General features: G+C 48.3%; 1 protein-coding gene and 1 long non-coding RNA gene across 2 annotated transcripts in view; one reads left to right on the top strand and one right to left on the bottom strand.

Moving 5' to 3' along the window:
* BRWD3 (bromodomain and WD repeat domain containing 3) overlaps positions 1 to 7,318 on the bottom strand; it is a 49,423-nt gene extending 42,105 nt beyond the window's left edge. The window contains exons 1-4 of the mRNA XM_030272441.4: positions 7,064 to 7,318; positions 6,920 to 6,978; positions 6,741 to 6,770; positions 6,431 to 6,490 (exon numbers count right to left, since the gene is read on the bottom strand). Of these exons, the coding sequence (XP_030128301.4) occupies positions 6,431 to 6,490; positions 6,741 to 6,770; positions 6,920 to 6,978; positions 7,064 to 7,100 (186 nt within the window). The 5' untranslated portion in view covers positions 7,101 to 7,318. The remainder of the gene's footprint in view (positions 1 to 6,430; positions 6,491 to 6,740; positions 6,771 to 6,919; positions 6,979 to 7,063) is intronic.
* LOC115495215 (uncharacterized) lies at positions 6,417 to 12,751 on the top strand. The gene is made up of 3 exons (XR_003960380.4): positions 6,417 to 6,967; positions 11,998 to 12,193; positions 12,466 to 12,751. It is a non-coding gene; the product is annotated as an uncharacterized lncRNA (long non-coding RNA).
* Positions 12,752 to 17,090: the final 4,339 nt, after the last annotated feature.

Genomic DNA, 17,090 nt, shown 5'->3' with positions numbered 1-17,090 from the left:
CTCATCAATCATGATGATTCTAAAGATCCAAAATCATCATTTTTTCAGTGCAGGAATGAGAAGCCTGATGAGTGCATTACCATGTTCTCATTCCAAGAATTTTCAACCTGTGAGTGAGCATCAAGGAATGATCCCGTCAATGCTCTCCTGTTCTGACAGGATTCTCCAGTCATTTTAGCTTTTTTACCTAAAATCAGAGTTCTGAAATTATACTGGCACTTTTCCAGTGGTACAACCAGTGAAGTTCAGTGTATGAGCATGAATTGTCTCTCACTGTAAACGATGGGATAAAACAGAAGTTGAAATGAGAGAAAAGGGCTATCCAAACTTTGGTATTTGCCTCTTATTCTGACTCATTCCTGAAATACTGTAAATGTGTTTATGCTACAAAATATTTTATGATGCTGCAGCAGCCTCCCTTCATTCAGCATGTTAGATTTCTGAAAGGGAAGTTCTAGAGAGAGAATCTGCAGTTAAGTAAAATCTGAATATGAAATTCTTACTTCCGTCTCTGATAAGCAGCAACAAGCCCCTCACTAACCAACTGCCAACACACAGTGATGTATCAACCTCAAGATTAAAAGATCAAAAAGACCAACCTAGAAGCTCTGAAATTTTGCTTCCAGAGCACCAAAATAACCCAAACCATACCATTCTCACTGGTAATGTAAAAAATCCAAACCATTTTCCCAGTGCAGCACAGCAAACACTCCCCTTTTCACACTGGAGCTGGTTTGGGAGTTTCACCATATTCTGTGCCTAGGAAGGTGCTGAATTAAGCCTGGCAGCAAATATCCCACTGCAGAGACAGAGCCCAAGGTGTTCCACAAGCAGTCCTGACTACCTCCAAAATGGAAAAGGACTTGGTGGCTTAAAGATGAAGGCACAGTTTTATAGGGAACAGCAAAGAGCAAACACTGACACACGTGGGGCCTGACAGCATTCCCTGATCACACTCCTTTCCCTGCACATTCCCTTTTTTCTACAACCCACAACAGCCCCAAATAAGCAGCCCTTAATCTGAATATTAGCACTGCTGTTACTAACAAACAGCTCCATAGGCAGGCAGCAAGAGCAGCAAATTCTCCTGGTGATTTTTTTTCCATAATAACTTCCAGAAAAAAAATGCTTAAATCACAGCCCAGAGCTAAACAAGAAATTCTATTTTCAGGTTCCCAGAAGAACTTGAATCAAAAATCCTTCTTTTCACCTCTGAGAGAGTTGTAAATGGATTTTAAGTATTTTTCTAGAACATGAAGCTGCAAACATCCAGCTGAAAAAACCAACATTTTCCAGATCAGATTTTCCTTAAAAGAAGGATGGAAAAAGGCAAAGGTACAGCTACACCTCTTAGTGTGTGCTCATCCAAATCCCACGTGGCAAAATGAAACAGCAGCAAGGATATTATCAGCTCCTCAAATATATTAGAAAATATTTTGAAATATATTTAGAAAATAATCAGAAAACTGGAAAAAATTAGAGATGAGTAATACAGGCCCAAAACCATGCATGTTAAAATAATGCAAAGCTAAAAAAATGTGCTAAGTGAGAACAAATGTTGCATCTTGGGATAAATCATAAAGAAAATATGTTTTGTTGCCTTGGGATGTGAAAAACCCTATAAAAGTTAAAATATAAGAGCACAAGAATGCAATAGAACCAGATGATTTCTCTGACACAGTCATCACACAGGTACAATGAATCTAAAAAGTGAAAGATTAAGTGAAGCCAATCTATTCTTTTTAAAAAACTCTCCCAGTCCTGACTGCTTGAGCCAGGCTGAGATAAGCTGCTCCAGTGATAAGCACAAGGAAAGAACTATTAGTGAAGTCACATCAGGGCTGGGAGAAATTCAACCCCTAAACCTGCTCATGGTCCTGTGGTTGGAAGCATCACCTCGGAGACTGGAGCTGGGACAAGCAGCTTCTGTATCCCTGAAACAAAATCCCCTGGTGTGACTCTGATCTCCGTTTGGACAGTGCCCTCAGGCATGGGGTGGGATTCTTGGGGTGTTTGGGCAGGGATAGGAGCTGGATTTGATGATCCTTGTGGGTCCCTTCCAAGTCAGGAGTCTGTGATTCTACAGCAGCTGACAACTCCTCCTCTAAGGAAGGTTTCAATAAACAGGGAACAAACAACCCAAAAAATAGTCTTTGTGATTACTACTTAAAGTAAGATGTCTGTTGTGCCAGAGGTGGGAAGAAGGGAGCTCTGGGAACCATCTCTTTTGGGAAGCCCAGTGTAACATCTCTCCAAAGCACAGATTTGAGGCAGGAGCTGCAGGCTGGAACGAGGCAGCGACGCGGCCCTTCGGAGGCTGCTCTGTCCCCATTCCTGCTGGGCAGGCCCAGCTGGGCCTCAGCAGTGCATTTCTCTCCTCCAGGTAGTCATCCAACACTTCTCTCATTTGCCAAAATAACCATCAATTAAGAATCAATTGACAACTGTATCAAAAAGCAGTGGAGGAGGCCAAGAGGCCAAGGCAGCTGAGCAAGCAGGAAATTACTCCTGACCTCAAATAGGGAATCTCAGCAAAAAGAAGCTCTGTCACTGGACCTGCACAAAATGCTAACAATATGCAAACAGACTGGAATTAAAAAAGGTTTTACCCACTGGGGTCCCTGGAGAAAACAGCTTGGAATGACCATGCTACCAGATGACATTTTCCTGAAGTGACAAAACCGTAACATCTCTGCTCTGCTAATGCTGGGATTGGCAGGATCTATAAATACCAGCACCTCGGACTCAGGGCTAGTTTTAAATCAATGCAGATGGGCAAGGCAGGAACTCAGAGCCAAATCCCATAAGCTGTTCCATACCAGCACAGCCGCTCATGGATGTAAATTCCCCACTGTCCAACAACAGCTGATTTTCTGTTTTGCCTGGAATTACATGTTTTTCAGCACAAAGACCAAACCAAGCTGAGCCAGAACACTCAGCCTATCAGAAAGTTCTTAAAACCAGAGCAGAGCCAGTCACCTTTATCAGGAATAAACAAAGATAATGTGGAACAGCAGTTCACTGGAGACTGTGCTGATAATCGGAGTCGTTCAGCTCAACTCATCTGTACAGCAGCTGACTCCACACCGAGCTGCTGTGGCTCATTTAAAACCAGAGCACTAATTGCCTGCAAGTTGGACACACTTCAGACCTTCAAAAGGCTGGGCTGGATGGGGCTTGGAGCAACCTGGACCCTGCCCATGGCAGGGGGTGGAATGGGATGGGCTTGAAGGTCCCTCTCAACCCAAACCAGTCTGGGATTCTGTGATTCACGGACCCTCCCCTTTACAAACACATCTCATACCTCAAGACCACCAGCAGTCTGTGAGAAAGTAAAGCCACTGTGGAGTACACGTGGAGAATTCAGCCTGGAGAAGAGGGAACTGAGGTGAATCACTGGGGGCTGCAGCTCCTCCTGAGGGACAGCTCCAATTTCTCTCCCTGAGAGAGGGAACAGGACCCAGGAATGGCTGGAAGTGTGTCAGGGACATTTAGGTGGCGATCAGGGAAAGGTTCTTCCCCCACTGAACAGGCTCCTCAGGGAATGGACACATCCCCAAGGCTGGCAGCGCTCCAGGAGGGTTTGGACAGTGCTGCCAGGGATGTTGGGGTGTCTGTGCAGGGCCAGGAGCTGGACTGATGGTCCTGTGTGTCCCTTCCAGCTCAGGATACTCTGTGACTCTGTGATTACCTACACAGGCAGCCACATGCTGCAGGCAAAAAGTGCTCCAACGTGAAAATAAACAGGAAAAACAAAGGGAACACAAATGCACATAAACTTGCATTCTGTGTGGTTTTGCCCCATAGGTACGATTCTTATTAGTCTGTCTTAAATCACTCGTCTGCCCTGTGATACCTGATATTTAAAGTAAAAGATTCGGTTTATTTAATAAAAAAGGAACAAAGACATTTCAGTGAGCTTTCAGATCTTGCCTAAAAACTTGAGTGAAGTGGGAGTAAACATTCCCTAGATAAAGACCATCCAGTGGCCATTGGGCTGTTCCATCTTTATCACTCCCAAAAGCTCAGGAGCAGTAACAACAGACTCAGTGGTCACAGTGTTGGCATATTTTCTGAAAAACACCACTTGGAACCTGAACAGCCACAGCAAGGACGGAAAACAAAGCTGAAACAGCAGAACAAGAAATACTCTGTCTGAATATTGGGCAAACAAACAAATCAGACTTCTCCGGGTTGTAAACTCTCATGAATTCAATTACCTGCCTGACCAGAGTAGCTGCACCACCCAGCTGAGATTGTAAATGATTTTGGGTTTCTGGCTGTAAAAAGCAGAAAAGGATAGAAAAAAAACCCTTTACCTCCAACTGCTGGCACCTCCAATTTAATTTTGGTTCATTATGTGCCTGAGATAATTAAAATGAAGGTTGGAGTGCTTTGTGTCCTTCACAACCCTGGCTCTGTTCTGATCATTGCATTCAGACATCCAGCCAGCCCTGAAGTCGAGGAGCTCAGGTTAATAAACAATCGTATGCAGCCAAAAGTCCAAATTCCAAACACAGCAAACCCTAAGCAATGAGGGAGAAAAAGCCTTTCTTCAACATCCTTAACACTGAGGATTCAGAGACAGAAACTCAGCTCACCCCACCTGGCATCAACCTGCCCCACTGTAAGGATTCATTTATAATCCTGGTCCTTACTGTAAACCATGAGAAACAGTTAAATAATATTATATAAAAGGGCAAACTAAAAGCATTGGTTAGTGCTGATTAGTTTAAGACATAGGGAAAAAAATCTTAAATTTAATTATGATATGAGTTTATACAGAAATAAGAAATTTCCCATTAACTCCAAAACTCACTTCAAAACGATTTTTCTCCAATTTCTGAAATGTTAAAGAAAAGTACGTTTCAACATGTTCACACACACATTTAAAAAAAAATTTTAAGGTTTCAAGGCTTTTATATCTGTGCCACAGAGAATAAATGGAAAAAAGTGTATGTTAATCAAAGTGATAGGCAAAACCACTCTGTCTGACACCGGACTTCACAGTGGCACTGCAAATATTCCTCCTGGATATTGGGTGCAGTCCCACGTTAAACCTGAGACAGCCCAGTTAGATTTCAGATTCTCTAGAAGACCACAGAGCACCAAAATTTATTGACTGCAGAACTTACTCTATGTCTGCTCACTCAATTTACAGTTCCAGAATTATCCACCAGAGGTGTGAGGAAGCCCAGCTTCCACCTGAAATTCTGAATAGGCTTTAGAAAGGGAAAGGCAGCTGGACCAAAGGTCTCCTCTGGGCACAAGGAGTTCTGTCCACACCTGAGCTCCTACAATGTTGCTGAAGTGGAGTCAGATGCAGAGTAGTTTGAGCAAGAGTCATGGCAAAATCCCACGTCACTGTTGCTCCATGGAGCCGGGAGAGGCCAGGACGTGCTTCCCATTCCTTCCAGGTGAGCTGCCAGCGCTGGGCACAGGTACCAGCGCTAGAAACGCTGTGGGGAACTTTACAGCCTTCCAACTGCAGAGTGCTACATCAGCGCCACACGTCATTGCCCACAGCTCCCAGAAATGAAACCAAGGCCGCCTGGGCCCTTTGGAAAAGGACTGGAACGGCTTTAATTTTGTCACTGTCACACAGACACATCTCGGGGGGCGCGGGTCCAAGGGCCACCTCCCAGCCCCGGCCTTGCGGCGGGACTGACCTTCCTCAATGACACACATTCACAGCGTTTAGCACTCAGCAAAAGCAGCCACCCCGTGTATTTCACGGGCATTTAACATCCATAACACCACACTTCCTAACCCCTCCTTTCCTGCCTGACAGCAGGCCCAGACACCGCGGAGAGGGGCGGGTTTCGCGCAGGCCGCCGCAGGCCGGGAATCCCTGACCCAGCCCGGCAGCGCCGGGCCCGGTGGCACGTCCGGCACGTCCCCCCGCCCCGGGCCGCGGGAGAGCGGCCGAGCCCGGCCCGGAGCGGGGCAGCCCCGGGGCCGCGGGCCGGGCGGCGGCGATGGAGCGGCGGAACCGGGGGGGACCCGCGCCCCGCGCCCCCCGCCCCGCCGGCTCCGCCGCGGCGCCGCCGCAGCCAATCAGCTGCCGCCTCACATCGCCGCGCACCGCTCTCCGCGTTGTAAGGCGCGGCGCCATTGGCCGCGCCGGGCCCCGGTGCGTGCCCTCGGATAACCCCCGGCCCCACAATAGCGCGGCGCGGCCGCTCCGCCGGTGCCACCGGGCGGCTCACGGGGGTCTCACCGGCAGCCCCCGGCCCCGCCGCGCCTCCGCTCCCTGCCCTGCCCTCCGCTCCGCACTCCGCGGCCCGCCTCGGCGGGGCGCAGCCCGCAGCGCTTGTGGGGGGGACACACAAACGGGGAGGGGGGGGGAGACGCGGCGCCCGGTGCGGCGGCGGCGGCGCGGGGGGCGGATGGAAGTTGTCGGAAAAGTCAGGAGTGAAACTTGTCTCACCAGGTCCTCGAAGCTCCGGCGGTGCTCCTTGCCCTGCCAGTCCAGGCGCCGCGGGATGAGCTGCGGGAGGGACACGGGGACGGGGGCGGCCGTCAGAGCCCGAGCGACCCCTCCCTGGGCAGCCCCCCCGGTGCCCGCCCGCGCCCCCCGGGATGGAGCCCCCCCGGCCGCCGGCCCCGGCCGCGCCGCGGGGCAGCCGCGCTCCCGCCGGGTGTCCCGGGCGGAGATGGGCTGGGTTAGACGGGGCAGGGCAAACGCCGACCCCGCCGTCCCGAGGGCTTCCCCCGTCCCGCCGGGGCAGGCGCCTCACCTGGTGCTCCTCCAGCTCCTCTACCAGTACCTGGGGACAGAGAGACACACAGACACACAGACACACACAAAGGACGTGAGTCCGGCGGCCGCAGCGCAGCGGCTCCGCCGCCCCGTCCCGTCCAGTCCCGTCCCGTCGCCGCCCGCCCGGCCCGGCCGGAGCGCCGGCTCCGCGCTCACCTGGGCGGATTTCTTGCAGGGTCCGGACTGCAGGAACCGTGCGATCAGGTAGTAGAGCTCTGCGGAGAGGCCGGGGAGAGCGGGTTAGACACGGTTAGAACGGAGGGGGTGCGGAGCGCAGCCCCCGCCGCCAGCGATACCCACCGGCTTCCAGCTGGGTCGGGGCGGCCGCCGCCGCCATCCTCCTCGGGAGGGGGAGGGGAGGTGGCGGATGGCGCCCCGGGGGGACTCGGCTCCTAGTGCGGGCACAACCCCATGCCGGAGCGGCGGTGCCGGTGCGGGGCGCGGGTCCCGGTGCGGGTGCGGGCGCGGGTCCCGCCCGGGCTCATCGCGGCTCCGCGGACCGAGCGCCGCCGGCACCGCCCGCACCGCCGCCGCCCGCCGCCGGGGGGCGCGCGCGGCAGCGCCGGGGGGGCGCAGGAAGGGCGGGGCGGTGACGCGCCGCGGGGGGGCGCCGCCACTTCCGGGCGGCGGCTGAGGGAGGAGGAGGAGGAAGGGGAGGAGGAGGAAGGGCCGGGCCCGGCCGGCGGCGCCGGGATGTGCCCGCGGCGTTTGGCCGCCCTCACGGGGCAGCGGAAGGCCGGGCTGTGCTTCAGAGGGCCCGGTAGGCGTCACGGGGGAGCGCTAACGGCTCTGTCCTCGCGGCTTCGGCGCTCAGCGCTCCCCCGTTGTCCCTGCCTCAGCCCTCACGGCTCCAGCCCTCACGGCCTCAGTGCTCGTGGCCTCCTGCCTGGCAGCCCCTGGGAAATGGAGCCCCGTGTGTGCCTCAAGTGAAGCCATTTTTAAGAGAATAAAGGGATTCAGGAATCTTAGGCGTCCTGGCAAGGGTAGGGGGATGGAGCCCACGCGTGTGGCGAAGGGACAGCCCTTCCGGGCTCCCGGTAAACAAGGCCTGGCTGCACGGAAGTGTCTCAGGTTGGGGTGACTAGGAGTTAAATAAAAGTGTTTGCTCCCAGTAACCAGGAAATTCCAGTATGATGGATGCAGCACCTGTTCTCCCCAAGGAACAAAGGGGTCAGGGTTAGAGTAGATCGTTTTAATGGAAATAAATATTTTTCCATGGGATGCATCCTGTCAGAGCTCCTGAAATCGGTGTCACTTCAGCGAGGAGTTGCTAAAACACATCAAGTGATTGTATTTTATCTAAAGTACCTGACATTTGGTGTTAGAGCTCCAGTGTAAAAACCACTGTCATTGTGAAATAGCCAAGGACAGCCTCTCCTCATGCCTGGAATACCAAGAGCTGAATCACTGTGAGTCGATGCTCTGGTAATATTAAGAATAAATTCAGTTTAAGCACTGGAGCAGTGGCTCAGAGTTCTGCTGTGCAGTCAGGATGCAGTCCTTCCTGCTGGCAGGTCCACGGGATGCCTCCAGGCACCCACCCAATCTGGGGAGAAGGATTTGGGGATTTGGCATTAAGCTGCTCCACATAATTCACCTGTCCCTTCATCCACCCGTGGAAGGTGTTTTGTGCCAGGAGCTTGGATTAATGGCTGATGTGTGGACCCTGATTCCTCTTCATCATCCTCTAAAGTTCTTGAGTTCTCAGTGACTGTTGATAGGATCACAGAACAGTTTGAAGTTCATCCAGTCCCACCCCCTGCCATGGTCAGGGACACCTTCTGCTACCCAATGTTGCTCCAAGCCCTGTCCAGCCTGGCCTTGGGCACTTCCAGGGATCCAGGGGCAGCCACAGCTTCTCTGGGCACCCTGTGCCAAGGCCTCCTTGCCTTCACAATAAAAATTTATTCCAAATACCCGCCCTAACCTTGCCCTCTGGCAGTGGGAAGCCATTTCCCCTTGTCCCAAGTCCCTTCCCACTTTTCTGGTAGGCTCCAAACAATTACTCTTTGAATGTTTTCAGGGCAGGTTCATTGCTCAGCTCGTCAGTGGACAGACAGGAGGTGCCACCTCACCAAGCTGCAAATTCCAGTGGCTTTCCAGTAGTAACAGCTCTCCCAGCAGGACTCCAGAGGCTCCAAAACTGCAGAGCTTCCCGGCAGAGACAGGGTGAAGCTGCTGTTCTCAGAATGAGCTCCCAGCCAGGAGAAGCACACATTGATCCCACTCTCTGGAGGAGAATGTTTCTCCCACCTGTCTTCAGAGCCCAGAACTGCAAGCTCATATTTTCATGCATTAGGGGAAGGCAAAGGAGAAAACACAGATGATGTTTTAGAATATGCCTTGAAAGTACAAATTCATCATCCTGAGCTGAATTGAATTCCATGTCAAGGGAAAATCAGCCCCATAAATACTGGCCAGCACCATGTTCTGGTACATTTCAGAGCTCCACATCCGTGCTTGGGTGCGACTCCCACCTGCAGAGCTGCTTCCAGCCCTGGGATCCCAGCACAGCAAGGACATGGAGTGGTTGGAGCAAATCCAGTGGAGGCACCGAGATGGTCAGAGGGATAATGTAGCTCTGCTGCGAGGAAAGGCTGGCAGAATTGGGATTGTTCAGCCTGGAGAAGAGAAGCTCCAGAGTGACCTAACTGTGCCCTTCCAGTGCCTGAGGGGACCCCACAGGGAAGGTGGAAAGAGACTACACGGGCCTGGAGTGCCAGGACAAGAGGGAATGGCTTCCCACTGCCAGAGGGCAGGGTTAGATGGGATGTTGGGAAGGAATTCTGCCCTGTGATGGTGCAGAGGCCCTGACACAGAGTGCCCAGAGAAGCTGTGGCTGCCCCATCCATGCAAGTGTCCAAGGCTGGGTTGTATGGGACTCAGAACAACCTGGGATGGTGGAAGGTGTCCCTGTCCATGGCAGGGGGTGGGGGTGGATGGGCTTTAATGCCCCTTCCAACCCAAACCATTCTGGGATTCCGTGATTCTGTATTTCTTTAGGAATGTGACATTTCCTTGGCACCTTTTGGTGCCTTACTGAATCTCTCCACTCACTATATGCTTTTATTTGAGCTTGGGGGTGGTACAGGAGAAGCTGCAGCACCACCAGGCAGGATTGTTCTGTATGGACCTGTCTAGAGCCCATGGGAATTTCTGCAGTAACTAAAAGGGGCTTTCAAAAGCCTGGGATAAAAAATGCTCCAAAGTAAGCTTGTCCATGCCTTGCTTGTGTCCTTCCTGCAGCATTCCAGCTGGGAGCCTGGCTGCTCCTTGCTTGGTGCTCAGTCCACAACCTCGGGTCAGTGCTCGCCCAGTGTTGCTCCACATCGTCACTCCCGAGCCTCTTCCCAGCGTTCCTGACTCCTTGGCACATCAGCTTCCTCTCTTTAACGCTCTCCCAGTTGCTTCATTACTCCCCAAGCCTGCTACACGGGCTGTTATCAATACCTCTTCCCTCCTCTCCTGGGTTTTCCCCTCCAGGAATCATGTCTGGTGAGTAATGTCCATTCTCTCTTTCCCCAGGAGCTCCATTTCCACCCCACACGTGGATTCTGCAGCTCCATGACTCATCTTTTTCCAGATCCTCTGCATCCAAGCAGCAGCATGCTGGGGGTGATAGTAAATCTTGGAGTGAAAGCAGGATTTTATGGATATGCTGATTCATCTTTCCTCAGAGCAGAGCTCTGTTATGTAAATGCCAGCAGCAGCTGGTGGCAGGAGGAGGGAGAACAGACTAATGAGCCACAGAAGGATTCAGGAGCAGAGATCCTTTAAGGAAGAAGCTGGATTGTAGCTGTTTCTTTCCATACTGCTCTTTAAATTAAAAAAAAATGAAAGTTTTTGAGGGATTTTAGGAGTGGGAACTGATGACATTGAAATACCCATTGCATCTCCCCATTTGGCGTTTTAGGGAGTTTTGCTCTTAGTTGCAGTTAAAAGTAAAATTCAACCCCTGATTAATTTGACTACAAAATTAAGTGAACTTTCCCACAATCAGCTTGTAAAACCAGGTAAAGGTGATTTTATTTTATTTATGATTATTCTGCCCTCATGAGTCAAATCCTGTTTTAACCATGTGTGAAAACAGAACTGTGGTTTAGCATAACCAGAAGTGTACAGTTAAAATTAAAAAAAGAAAAATTAGACTGGAATTGTGTAGGTGTGGTAGATTTACATGCATTGTACCTTTCTAGTAAATGTAGATAAGGATGCACATGCCTGAATCCAGCTGGATTTAAACATTGGAACAAATGATGCATTTTAGTCTTATATATATATATATATATATATATATATATATATATATTTTCTGTGTACGTTTCATAGAACACCCCTGAGCTGGAAGCAACCCACAAGGATTTTTATGGACATTCTTCTCATCTTGGGCCTTTCATATGGAGCTAAATGGATAGCAGTTAAATTAAATCAAAATTTTGTTTAGCTGACTCAAAAATAAGAGCTGTTCAGGAGGAATTCAGGAGTTGGTGCCTTGTGCTACACAGTTATGAGTAAATGAATATTGAAATGTCCAAGCTTATTGTAAGACCAAACCTCAAATTTTGATATCATAGTTAATATTTAAAAATAAATGAGATGCAAAATAATTAGCACTAATTACAGTTGCTGGAGTGCAGGGCTCGTGTGTGCAAACCAACATCCTGTTTTTGCCGGACAAACCTCCAAGTTCCCACTCCTTCCTGTGGTTCTCTTCCTCGACAAGAGCTGTTAAATATTATCTAAATAGCTGTTAGATATTACACAAGATCTGCTCTAGGATTTTTGCTATTTTTAATAATTTAATATTTATTCCTCTGCTGCATCATTCCAGTCATTCCTCTAGATGGTGCCAGACATCCAAGAGTTGGGTGCAACATTATCCCATAGGAAGGCGATGGAGGAGCAGCCAGGACGCGCTCGCCTTTGTTTCTAAATTCTATCTTGCAGCAGTTCATCTTGTTAATAAATTACTTGTTCTGGTGATGTAACTATGATGGTTTTTTCCCTTTTGAGAATCCTAAAATCCATTCAGCCTAAATTCCACCTGCCTGGAGCAGTGTCATCCCTTGCTCCGTGGACTGATCCATATCTGGTATTCCTTATGGCAGCCATTAGCTGCTGTGAGCTGTGATCAGTGTGTGCTGCGACTGGGGGAACTTAATCTGCCTGCTTTGCAAAGCATTGAAATTTCTGACTAGTATCTAAACATTTCTCCTTATCTCTATTTCACACAGAAATGCCAAATCCAGCTGTGGATGGAACACCCAGGAAGAGGGGTGGCTCTGTGTCCCTGTGTGCTCTGGGCTATTCCAGCAGAAGGACTGGGAGAACGTCCATCCGCAGCATCTCTGAATTCCGACTTTGTACCTCTCAGTGCCTGCAACCCCCAAGTTTTATAGCAACAAATGACTACTGGGTGTAAGTGACCAGGTGAGTTTTGTTATTGCTGGTATCACTACTGCACTCAGCACAATCCCTGTCTAAGGGCCTGATCCTGACCTGTGTCCCCTGGTTGGGATCAAGTCCCCTGTTCCCAACCTTTTCCAGCTTCTCCTGACATGCCCATGGCTGCTACCAGTCCCTGCACAAGAATCTCGCCCCAAAAATGCCACCTGATATCATTACTGGGCTACTTCAGCAGCTTCAAGCCATGCTGAATATTTGTAAATAATCCTTTGATGTTTTGTTTGTGATTTTTTTAGGGTTTTGCATTTTTGGCTTCTCCTGGAAGCCTGGGCACAAAGCATCTGACTGCAGCTGGGAATTCATCACCTCTCTCCCTGGATATGCAAATTTTACTGGAACTGCCTCAGCTAATAAACAATTTTAATAAAATTTCATCCCTCTGTATCCCATACCCTTTTCCATAACGTTTTGAGGATTTTTATATTACATTTTTAATTTTACAAAAATATCAGAAATATTGGGAAGGAGTGCAATAGGGTTTTTTAGAGTGCTGCTTTTATCGAAATAAAAGGTTATAAAGCAGTTTGATTTATTCTTATATTTATTAATATCACTAACAAGCAGACATTGTAAATAAGCTCATTAATACTCTTTAAATACAGTCTTATAAAATTAATTCTCAATTACTGCATGAGGTGATGGATTAGAAAACTGTCCTGTGTAAATTTACTCACAGGAGTGTGAGTTTAGAATGAATTTTCTATGTCACTGACCATGGAATCTGAGGATGGGATTTTGGAACATTTCTCAAAGTGCTGTCCCATACAGGAATTCTCTTCCCATTATTTTTATTTATTGATTATAAAGCCTTTTCTCATGATCTTCAGTTTGAGATTACATATCCCTCTTATCCCTCATAAGGAAAAGTTTTAACATGGAAGCTTCCTCTACAGTAAAGTGACCCCATTTCATTTAATTCTTGCACTTCCATCATTTAATGGACATTGACATTCTCCTGTAGCCATCCAGCTTTGTATCTCTGGGAAAAGTCTTTCCCCTGATATCCTCAGGAGTTCAGAATCTCTTTTTATTTTTGGCCTCAAATTATTAGCACTTGAGACATAACCATATGTTTTGTGTGTCATCTTGATTTGGAGAGGCTTTACATTCTTGGAAGGTCCTTTAAAGTTTTTTGGGGTTTTTTTTTGATTGAAGGACTAATTTAATTTAATTTCCAGTGAGGTGGTTTTCAACACCTGCAAATTCTTGCCCTGTTGGCTGTTCCCTTTAATTTCTCTTACACCAATAAAAGTCTGTTTAGAGTTTCTGAAGTCCCCAAGTTCTGTGTGGTTGAGTTTCTGCTGGAAAACCACCCCAGGTGGGAAGTGAAGCTGTGAAGGCACATGGTATCCATAAGGACAGAACTGTGTCATCAGTCCTTATTTCCCTGAGGTTTTCTTTGTTATCCCTGGATTAGAATGGCACAAGTGTGGAATATGACTGTAGAGGTGGAAAAAAGCTTCTCCTGTTCATTCTCCACGTTGTCCTTGAAGTCTGAAGGATCTGCCATTTCCTATTGAGGAGCCTCATCTCTCCATGTGTTTCCTGATGTCTCTGGACACTTTTCTCCCTCCTGCTCTGTGCAGTCAGTAGCTCTCAGTCTCTTCAATTTTTTTTCCCTCTCTTTGCTCCTTCCTCTTGCTTGCTGACTAGGATTGTTACAGGTAACACCTTTCAGACCTTGACTTTCTTCCAAACCCATCTTCCATCTTGACTTTGCTGCTGCCCATGACTGCCAGCCCCCCATGCCCTTGTATTTTGTCCTTGTTGACTCCAGGATCCCTCTGGAATTGCCGAGGAACATTTCCATGGGAGACACGGTGCATCCTGAAATGGGAGAGAGAAAAATCCCCTTGAGAGTGACACTGTCCTCTTAGTGCAGGTTTCAAGCAGATTTTGGAGAAATCCTGGGAGCTGAGAACTGAGGGAAGGATTTGGGGAAACCAAAGGCTCGTGAGATGAATCAAGACTCTTGAAAGCGTAGTTTTGTCTTTCTTGAACATGTGGAGAGCAAACCAGGCTGCAGCATCCTTCCCTGTCAGGAGAAGGACAAAATCTGTTGTTAGAATTTCCCTCCAGCAGCACTTCCATCCCTCCCACCCAAGGGCACTTGGGGTGAGCCATGACCATGTTTGGGGGGACTCATCCCCAGGGATGTGGGTGTCCCAGAGCTGGGCACTCTGCTTTGTTCCCTGCAGCCCCACCCACTCCCTCAGCCAAAAATGACATTTTTCACCAACTGCTAAAGCCTCCTGCTTCTGCTTTAATGTTAATTTTGGGAGTTTTCAACTGGACCCTAGCTACCTCATTCAGGAATCCACGTGGCAGCCCCGAGGTCCAGCCCCATCTGGGTGACAGAGTTTGTTTCCTTTGGCAATATGGATTTAACAACCAGGCTTCCAGCCCTGGGAATCATTTCCCTCAAATAGCTGCAAAATAAATGATGGGACATTTTCCAGTGCAGTGCTGCAACCACCCAAAACACCACTGTAAAATTCACAGAGGCCAGGCAAAGTGAGTGCATTAAGCAAGGCTTAGGAGGATTATGGAATTAAATTGGGAGCCCCTTCTACCCTTCCCCCAGTCAAAGACATTCAGAAATAAATATTTTTAAAGGGTGTTAAAACAATGGCTTTGGCTAAAACCTCTGCAAGCAAAGAGGGTTTTTGTGAAGGCTGTTGCTGAGCTGTGGACTGGTGTGTTCAGGCTGTGTTCCGGAGGGTTTCCATCAGGGAGCTGGCGTCATCTCAGGCTGGAATGGCTCTGGTTCTCAAATTCCCTCTGCAGAGAAGTCACCAGTCCCTCGTACAGCACAGGGCCTTGCCTCCTCTCCTCCTCTCCTCCTCTCCTCTGGATCCTGCTGCTGCCTCTGGCATTCTTTATCCTCTGCCTGCAATTCCCAGCTCTGTCCTTTTCCCGGCATCAGGAGCATCCTGCTCCTTTCAGGGAGAGTTTGTGCAATGAAAGCTTTGCTTTAATCTGGGCTGGATTTAGCCAGATGCTGCAATCCTGGGAAAGCTTACACAGGGCTCAGGTCTGCCATGGGAATGTAGCCTTGATTTGATAATCTGGAAATGGTTTATTTAAAATTAAAAACATAGAAAACCTTTCAAACAGTTTTGTGGGTTTTTTTTTTTTTTGAGCTCCTTTTGGCCTTGCAGTAGAACAGGCACCCAGGCTCTCAGTCACATATAGGGCCTGGCACCCATGAAATAGGTTTTAGGCTAATGAGGCACATTCTGACTGCTTTAATTAAATGAATTAGAGCCAAAAAAAAAAAAAAACCAAAAACGCATTTCCCATTAAAAGACTTTAGCATCATCATAATAACACAATGAATTTAAATATTTACTATAAAAATACATAAAATTAAATATTAATTTCCAATATACTTACAGAGCCCATTTGACCCAAATGACCCTACAAATATTCCCTTAACAGGGAATCCCTTTTCTTTGCATCTTTATTAACAAAATTACAGATCTTTGTGTATAAAATCTTTACTTTAGTGTAGTTTTCTTGGTAGTAAAATCCATGAGACACCTGTGTAGCAAGAAATAGGATTTACAGAGATTTTAAGCTTTTGGGGGCAAATATGGTTTATTCTTGCCCATGTCAGGGCCTGGGGTAGATGAGCACAATGACACCAGAGGCAGTTGAGTGTATATTAATTAGTGCTAATTAATAAAGCTACCGGGTTCTTTGACCTTCTCACAGCTCACTGCACACATAGAGGAGGAAGGATAAGGAATGAGCAGAGGAAAATCCTTTTGGTTGGAGTTTTTCCGTGCCTGCCTCTCCTCTCTGACTCCCCCAGGTCCTGTGTCCCCCTGTGCCTTAGCAGGGAGTGGTGGCAGCTCATCCTGCAGGCTGGAATTCCAGGGAATCCTGCAGGCTGGAATTCCAGGGAATCCTGCAGCCCTGTGGGAAGCTGCTGGCCAGGAAGGGGCTGGGGATGCTGACTGCTTGTGACAAGTCTTGCCTGGGAGAAAACCAACACGGCAGCGGTTGGAAACCTGAATGATGTCACTATGGCAACAAAATAACTCACCTTAAAATAAAATGTGCATTGGAAGCAACCTCATGTACTCAGGGAATACAGGGAGGAAGCTCCTATTTTTTATATGTATATATATTTATGTTTATGTATTTTTTAATATTTTCACAGCTTGCTGAATTCTTGCCCTGTTACCAGCTGCTGATGCAGATGTAAGAAGTATTTTAATTTCTCTCAACAATGAAATTAAACAGGACATGACCAGACCTCCAGAAGAAGGAAAAATGTGTTTGCTGGAGGGCAGGAAAACCCTGGAGCTGCTGGTAACTACAAGTCATTCTGATGGGTGGGAGATCCAGACTATCAGTATCTGCAGCTCACAGCAGTGATTTGGGACTAATTATTGCTAATATTTTTCATGGACATAGTCCCTCCCTTTCCAAATATAGAAATTCCATTTCCATATTTGTTCTTTACAGACAGGTTTGTTTTCCCCTTGATTCTGCATTAAATAACAGCAACAGGTGGAGATTTCTCTGGAAATTCCAAACTCTCTCTGGCTTTTTTTATCCCATGAGCATCCCAGCCAGGTTTGAGCTGTGGCGATTCAGCCAGAGTGCTGCTGGTGGGATGTTCCCAAATTTTTTTCATAATCCTGGATGCTTTTCAGATTGGAGTGGGTGACTTTGACCACTTCTGTGTGAGGGAAGCTGGGATGGGAAGTGCAGTGGTGGGGGTGAGGCCAGGAGCTCTGGGGATCCAACCCTGGCAGCAAAGAGGAATTGTCCTCTCCGGCTCTTCTCTGGACTTCCAGTTCTTGTGGTGCAAAAATAAATACATTTACAGAATAACTGCAATATAATA

The sequence above is a fragment of the Taeniopygia guttata genome, chromosome 4A (assembly GCF_048771995.1).
Source record: "Taeniopygia guttata chromosome 4A, bTaeGut7.mat, whole genome shotgun sequence".
NCBI classification, from domain to species: domain Eukaryota; kingdom Metazoa; phylum Chordata; class Aves; order Passeriformes; family Estrildidae; genus Taeniopygia; species Taeniopygia guttata.
The sequence above is the reverse complement of the archived record's forward strand: the minus strand, read 5'-3'. Positions and strand labels throughout refer to the sequence as shown.